The 7843-nt window shown below is 44.2% G+C and overlaps 1 protein-coding gene across 8 annotated transcripts in view; it reads right to left on the bottom strand.

Annotated features, from left to right (window-relative positions):
• The window catches only part of STAT1 (signal transducer and activator of transcription 1), a 43825-nt gene that overhangs the window by 6200 nt on the left and 29782 nt on the right, over positions 1 to 7843 (bottom strand). For 7 of the 8 annotated variants that reach the window (XM_032638659.1, XM_032638661.1, XM_032638663.1 and 4 more), the window contains 7 exons: positions 7212 to 7310; positions 5973 to 6108; positions 4522 to 4571; positions 3714 to 3808; positions 2811 to 2956; positions 1092 to 1277; positions 40 to 115 (listed from right to left, as the gene is read on the bottom strand). In XM_032638659.1, the coding sequence (XP_032494550.1) occupies positions 40 to 115; positions 1092 to 1277; positions 2811 to 2956; positions 3714 to 3808; positions 4522 to 4571; positions 5973 to 6108; positions 7212 to 7310 (788 nt within the window). The remainder of the gene's footprint in view (positions 1 to 39; positions 116 to 1091; positions 1278 to 2810; positions 2957 to 3713; positions 3809 to 4521; positions 4572 to 5972; positions 6109 to 7211; positions 7311 to 7843) is intronic. The other variant, XM_032638662.1, reaches the window with a different exon arrangement.

The raw sequence follows: 7843 nt of genomic DNA, 5'->3' as shown, positions 1-7843 counted from the left end.
TGAGGATTTTAAACATGTCACTCTTCTGTGTTCACTTACACTTCAGACACAGAAATCAATTCAGTCTTGATATATCCTGTTCCTTTAGGGCCATCAAGTTCCATAGGCTCTGGGGCTAGAAGCAAACACATCACGTACACTTTCCGTTAGCAGAAATTACACAAGAACAATCAACTTTTTCTTTGATCAAGACTGGACTGTTTTCCTTGGCAGTCAGGTTAGACTCCCTGCCTGGGTCACCTGAAATTGTACTGCGAAAGCAGAAACAACCAGATGAAAAGGGGAGGCACGTTCAGCACAGAAGTCAAGCTAAGACGGTTCTCTTTCCAAGGCTTGAAATCCCACAGAAGTTTTATCCGGTTTCCGGTCCTGGCCTGGTTGGTGTAATAAACACATCTGTCAAGGTAAGCTGGGTGCATCTAAAGTAATTGTGCTACTGATCCTGAATTGAGACTACTGATCCTGAAAAATCATTAAGTCTGTTGGTGTATTCCAAACCAGATTAGTCTAACTTCCACTTTCTCAAATGCGGTTCAATGAAGACTAAGCAGAGGGAGACCCGTGTGCTAAACTTAGACCTGCTCTCAGTGATGTGACCTAATAACTTACCAGGTCACCATGAAGGGACCACTTCACTTCGCCCGGGCCTCCGTTTCCTCAATTTCAGGAGCAGGCTGACATAAAGCAGGTGACCGTCACAGGTCCTACGTTTTACCCCTCCACGTAGAAAAAGTAAAAATGTAACAAATACACACGACTAGAAATGGACCTTCTCCAACACCCCTGAGATCAAGAACCATTTACTCCTTTCTTACTATCTGTATCAGGCCAAACAAGGTATTATGTTTCAACTGCGCTGTGTTTATTAGAAAGCCTGCTTTTACCAATTCAAAAGAAGGGGTGGGCTAGTGACATGGCATGGGGGGAGTCTGTGCCGACACCTTGCACCGATAGGAAGGCAAGGGCAGTGTGTGGGGTTAACGCCTGTCTCCCACAAACCTTTGGACTAGATGAAGGGAGAACACGACCACAGGAACGACTGGGCTGTGCTATGACTCATCAGGCAATGCTTGCACACTCCGCCCACTTACCTTCCTTTGGCCTGGAGTAGTACTTTCCAAAGGCATGGTCTTTATCAATATTTGGATACAGATACTTCAAGGGATTCTCTGGAATATTTTCAGCGGCCATGACTTTGTAATTGCGAATAATGTCAGGGAAAGTAACAGCAGAAAGTTCTTTCTTTGTGTAGGGTTCAACCGCATGGAAGCAAGATTCTAAAAGGAAGAAAAGCAAAGTGAGTCCCACAGAATATCCCTCAACAATAGAGGAGAGAAAAAAACACTGCAGAGTTTATGGATTTGACAGAACCTGGTAAGAACTAAACACAATCTAGGAGTTACATCACAGAGCATGTAATTGCTTTACTCCTAAATAGATTATTATCCTTTCTTTAAAATAGGAAAAATAAAGGCCATCATTACTTTCGGTAATATTGCATTTGTCATTATTTACTTAGATTTGTAAGTCTAGCCAAAAGAAATTTATTAAATACCTTTAAAATAACTAATTACTAATTGGGTCTTCTTGGCTCAAGCCATAGATTAAGTTACTAGAAGATAAACTCACTTTGTCTTTCTTTTCATATTGAAAAATGAAAATAAACAACAACAACACATGGAAGACAACTTTTTAAACAAACCAAAAAGAGACCCTATTTGCTATTTTTTTCTCTAATCCTTAATGTAAGAAAACACAGTTTAATTCACTCCTGGTCTTAGTCCCAGACTTCATTGGAATCCTGCTTCCTAACTGATCCAGGATTTCACTTTTGGGGCACACACTCCAGAGGCTGCTGCCAGGTGCTCTGGGGACTCTGCTCTAGAACTTCAGACCAAAGCTTTGTAGCTGGTGCGGCCCTGCTTTAAACTTTCCGGTTGCCAACGGTTTTCATCTTTGCCTGGTTCGCTAGTTCCATCTCTCAGCAAGTTCAGGAAAGAACTACCGGGGGAGAAGAAGAAAAGGGCAGGCTCTATCATCTACTGTCCTCACTGGGCTCTAATCCCAGCTCTCCTGTTTTTTTACCAGAAGAAAAAAAAAAATAGAACAAGAAAAGTATCCTATCTTTTTGCATCTTCTAACTGAAAGCATAAGTCACTGGAACAAATCAGTTTTCCCTCCAATCCTTCAAACAGAGCAAACTACAAGCAAGAGTGAAAAGTCACCAGTCTGTCTTTATCACTTTCTTGTCTCCACTGAAACCTGTTTCATAACGCGTAGGTTTTCAGAATTGTTTTTGCCATGGATGCACTTGGTCAAATAGAAACCCAAGATATAACCCAGATAAACGTGCACGAGCCTTCTCTGTCAGAAGGCAAGGTGGAGGGCTGCACCCAGTCCCAGGACCCCTCTCACGGAGCCTGCCCTCATCCGTGCACCTCCACGTGGGATTCCCCTCCATGGGTCTGGAAGCTCACGCCTGTGCACTGTGGGTTTCCTCCCAATAAATGACTGCCAGTCATACTGACTCGCATCTTTCACCTACAGGTGACATACCTGACAAAAAGGAAAGAATGTGGCCTTGTCTTTAAAAAAAAAAAATCATCATTTGCACAATATGTTCCAGGCAACGAATCCCAAATAGCCCTTGGTGATGTATTAAATCCTACTGGGGAAGCTCAGCTGGGGATAAGTGGAGGAGCTGCGATTGTATGTCAAAAGCTCATCATTTGTATGAGTTGATTTGCAGAGAAGAAGAAGGGCTTGCACCCACATTCTGAATCGGTGTGTGTGCAGGCGCCTTGGCTTACCACCTCCATTCTGGGGCCGCTCCACCCATGTGAACGTGATGGCCCCTTCCCGGCAGCTCTCACTGAACCGCAGCAGGAATGTCCCCGGCTGCTGGTCCTTCAGCAGAGCCCGCTCTCGCTCCTTGCTGATAAAGCCCACGATACACCTGCACATGGAAAGGGATTGATGGAGGTACTCTGAGGTTCAGTCATGACTGTAATTTTCACGTTCACTTACAAATCAAGATGACTGCAACTTGACACAAGAACACAGGATAGAAAGGTATCAACTATTTCAGATGCTTTAAAATCTATTTCATTGACACTTCAGGAAGCATTTCACTCATACATATATATGCTGAAGTCCCAAAAAAGCTCATTAACATGGTGCCCGTTGGATGCTACAGATGATCAGTAAATACTTGCTGGATCAATGAGCCTTTCATTTCACCGGGGGATTCTGAAGGCCATGAGAATGTCTAAATTCATGTGTCCTTTCTAGTGAAGAGAAAGGCTCAGACAATCCATTTTCATATTCTAGACCTCTGAAATATCAACTGACCCTGGGAAAACATTAGAAACAATTTACCGAGTCAAAAAAGTTTGTTCTTCCTTACTTGGAGGCAATAAAGCAGGCGCTCAAGAAATTTTCGTAGAATGAATGAAGGCATGAATGGCACTCAGGGTTTTTAAATTTAGTTTTGAAAATGCATATACATATACTACGAAAATATAATTTTAATCTTATGAGGGTCTACTATCGTGAATGCCTGAAGGGACAGCCTGCTAGCATCTGTTTCTGTGAGATGCACCCAAGTCTTGCCAAATAATGAAGTCTGTCTGGGTCAGGCCTATCTCAGCCTTGCAGCAATGGAGCGTGTGCTCGACACATGTTTCAAAAATACACCCATCAATGGCCCTTACCCATCATTCCAGAGACAGAGCAGGTGTTTTTTAATGAGTTCAAGGATGCTTTCGATCCAAAGCCAGAAAGGAAAATTTTTATCATTTATATTTTCCTGCAAGTATACAGATGCACACATTAGAAACCAAGAAATCCAAAACAGTGACTTAGCGTGTCTCCTCCCGCCATCGGGTTTTAGTTTGCAAAGACTGCCCAGCTGCCAAAGCTAGCACTGCCCCCTACAGAGCCGTCCCTCCCCTCTTACCAGCTTTCAGACACCAACCTCTCCATTTCCTGAGCCAGGCTCTGCTTCCCTCTCCAAACATTAGCGACCCAGCCAGGGAATGACCTCCAGCGTGATCCCAGAATACCAGTTGCCTTCACACTACTAAACTCCAGTAGCGTGAGCTTGTCAGCACTGTCTGGTGACCCTAGCGGGGTCTGATTACTCCCCCCAACTGGTCTCACTGCTTGAGCAGGCTCAAGACACCCGCTCCGGCCCAGCAGGCTGTCTACGCCGGCACAGACCACACGTTACTCATGGACGGAGCTAAAACGCTGCCAGGCCAGGGGTCAGTGTGAGCAAACAGAAGACTCATTTCGGATATGAGAGAATGTTATCACCCAGGCAGGTGCTTCCTGTCAGACTCGCACTTGGAGACTAACCTTCAGCGCGCCGAAGGAAAGTAAACAACTTGCCCTAGGGGTTCCGGGGGCGAGAGGAACACGCCAAAGCAAGCACAGTGCAGCCGGCACCGCGGCGAGAAATCCGAGACCCTCAACAGAGAGCGGAAAGCACTCACAGTATAAACTCCAGACAGCACCCACCTTACAGAAGCGAGTCCATGGAATAAGCCCATCAGGGCCAGCACTGGGACCTAAACAAATAAAAATAAGTTTTTTAAGGAAATGGAAATCAATTCTGAAGCTTTGGCTGGACTGATGGCTGTGGTATTTGCTCTCAAAGAGCCAACACTCAGCAAAGGAAGGTTGTGTGTACACAGCTGATATTCTCAGATTCACTAATACAATCACTTGTGCTTTCTGGAGAAGCCTCGATTTGGTACCCCTTGTGCAATATCATTTCCCATTGCTTCCCTCTCCCTCCTTGGCAGGCTCCTCTCCCGGTGACCCTGAGGAATTTTTTTCAAGTTCAAACTAAGACCAAGATCACCCCTAGGTGATCGATTTAACTGACACTTGACTTTACAAGATTATTTTAGATATTAATTAGGCATTTCCCTCAGTCCTCCTCCAAATAGGACACAGGCTCAGGGAGGTCGATGCAAATCAAAAGCCCAGTGAGAGAAATGAGAGGGGAAGGAAGCCTCGGGGTTATCAGCTACACAAATTGAAGAAGCCCGGCCGTAAGAGGTGGTGAGCCTGACATCTCTCTTCACGGAGAACCCCAAATAAGCCACTGTAGGCAGAAAAGATATCTGTCTTAACTCTCACCAAATAAGGGAAAGGAATAGGAATGACTTCTTACTTTTTATTAAACTGCACAAGACTCTCACTGTGACAGCTGCATGGCCAAGAGAAGGCACTGCTGAGAGCCATTTGGTTAGGGAAAGCCTACTGGTGTTTGCAGTACATGCAGTTCTGCTATACAGAAAGCAAATCTGGCAAAAAGGTGACCATGGATTTTTAAAAAAATAGTTCAGATAGTCCCATTCATTGAAGATCTGACCTTGAGACTAGTAGGTCTTAGGTTTGCTTAGTGTGGGAAACTAATAAATCCATGACATCAGCCACTGAAAGGGAATTCTCTATCATGGGCTGCACCCTGCCCATCAGGCAGTGCTGGTCACGGGCATCCTCCTGATGTGGACAGTGTCTCCTCACACCTGGGCCACCTGATGGAAGAGACCTGGGCGTGTGCTGTGTGGTGGGCAGCCCGAAGACCTTATTCTTACCATGTTGGGGGCTTGCTGTTTTTCTCCCCAAGGTTAATAAAACTTCCTATTTCTCAAAGAATTTAAGCCACAAGTAATATATTTTACATAATTTAGACATCTTTCCCCTAGGAACCCTGCTCAGAAATGTTAATATGAGATAATGGGGAAGTGATTCATTTAAATCTTTCATCAGGTCTCTATCTCCTTCTAAGGTGAGGCATCATTCTCACTTAGCTATAATAAACTGCTGGTGGAAAAGCCAATAGATTTTAACACTCTCCTACCGTGGACAAAATAAAGAGGAAAGAGGGGGAAAGGAGCAAGTCAAGATATTTTATGAATTTCAATTGTTAGTTACGTAAAAAGTGAATATGCTCATACCAAGAAGTTTCTCTCCCAGCATGCTCAGCTGGTCCACATTGAGACCTCTTTTGGTGACGGAAGAAAACTGCCAACTCAGCACCTCTGAAAGCTGAGACCATCGTGCACAAGGCGGGTTCAGGAAGAAGGACAGATTCTAGAGAGAAAACACCCAGAAGCTAAGGGCTACTGACGAGCCACCAGTCACAAGCCTGGCACTGAAACATGGATCTGAGCCAAAGTTCAGTTCTCATCTATGACACACAGATGTTTTCACAGCTAAAGAAGAGAAATCCTCATTATTTGCAGATTCACATTTGTGAATTCATCAACTCACTAAAATCTAATTCCTAAATCAATATTCATGGCACTTCTGCAGTCATGTGCAGATGTACCCAGGCACACAGCAGTGAAAAGTTTGAGTTGCCAAACATGTATGTTTCCAGGTGAGGTCAAACAAAGTTATGATCTGCCTTCCTATTTCAGCTCTCATACTATACCCGAGTGTCTTTTTTGAGGTCTGTTTAGCGCCACGGTTTTTGCATTTTCGTATGCTTTTTTGTTGGTGATTTCATTTTTAACATGGCCCTCAAGGGCACGGCTGCAGTGCTGTCTAGTGTTCCAAAGTGCCTTATGGAGAAAATGCACGTGATATACAAGCTTTGTTCAGATGTGAGTTATAAAGCTGCTTGCCATGAGTTCAATGTTAATGAATCAACAAGTATATTAGATAAGGGATCTTTAAACAAAACAAGGTTATGTATTGATCAGCAAATGCAAAGGTTGTGCCAGAGGCTCATGGGAACCTAACCCTGTGTTTCCCCTAGATGCAGTGGTTCAGTATCTGCCAACTCAGTGTTCACAGCGACTTTAAAGGACTTTAAGTACAGTGAATAACCAGCATCAACTGTAATTAATCAACCGTATTAGAGTACCCACACTCTAAGAATGCAGCAGGCTTATTTAGCATATATACATTTTTTAAAAAGCATAAAAATAAAGGACCTCTTCCACAGTAAAAGCTGTACGAAATCATCCGTTGCCTGAGCTTATTCACATGGAAGGAAAATCATAATTCTCATTTCTAATACATACACGTGCTTCGCTTTTCCAGAATTACTCCGATCCCTAGCAATGCCACTTGAGTTGTGCCACTTTTCCTTCAACATCTGGCCCTTAGGGGCTCTTTCAGATATGCAGAAGCTAGAGCACGAGGTCTCTGGTTAACCCCTGGTACAAAAGTAGATGTGTTTTCCATACCCTGGGTTCTGCCACCAGCATGTTGTACCACAGGATGGAGGCCCAACCACTCGGGAGCTGGCTGACATTGGAGATCACCACGATGGGCAGAGAGGCCGTCTAGAAGAGGACAAAGACCTTGAAATCATCTGAATCACAGAAACATCACCTTCAGACCACTATGCAGCCTCGCAACTAAGCAAGGGATTCCTGTACATTTGCATTATCTTTTTTTTTTTTTTTTTTTTTTTTTTTTTTTTGCGGTAAGCGGGCCTCTCACTGTTGTGGCCTCTCCCGTTGCGGAGCACAGGCTCCGGACGCGCAGTCTCAGCGGCCATGGCTCACGGGCCCAGCCGCTCCGCGGCATGTGGGATCTTCCTGGACCAGGGCATGAACCCGTGTCCCCTGCATCGGCAGGCGGACTCTCAACCACTGCGCCACCAGGGAAGCCCCTGCATTATCTTTTATATTTGAAAATTAAGAATGTAAAGTTATGTTCTTCGGTTCGTAGTTGAATATGTCTTTGTTATATCTTTTCAGTTAAGAAATAAGTTTCAATGCTTCATATAAAAAATTAACATAGGACATCTCAACTGGAACATTTAGCTTACAGTACCCGAAGGTTAATTCAGTTCTCTAGCTGCCCAAACGAT

The sequence above is a fragment of the Phocoena sinus genome, chromosome 7, assembly GCF_008692025.1.
Source record: "Phocoena sinus isolate mPhoSin1 chromosome 7, mPhoSin1.pri, whole genome shotgun sequence".
NCBI classification, from domain to species: domain Eukaryota; kingdom Metazoa; phylum Chordata; class Mammalia; order Artiodactyla; family Phocoenidae; genus Phocoena; species Phocoena sinus.
Note: the sequence above shows the minus strand (reverse complement) of the source record. Positions and strands in the feature narration are given on the sequence as shown.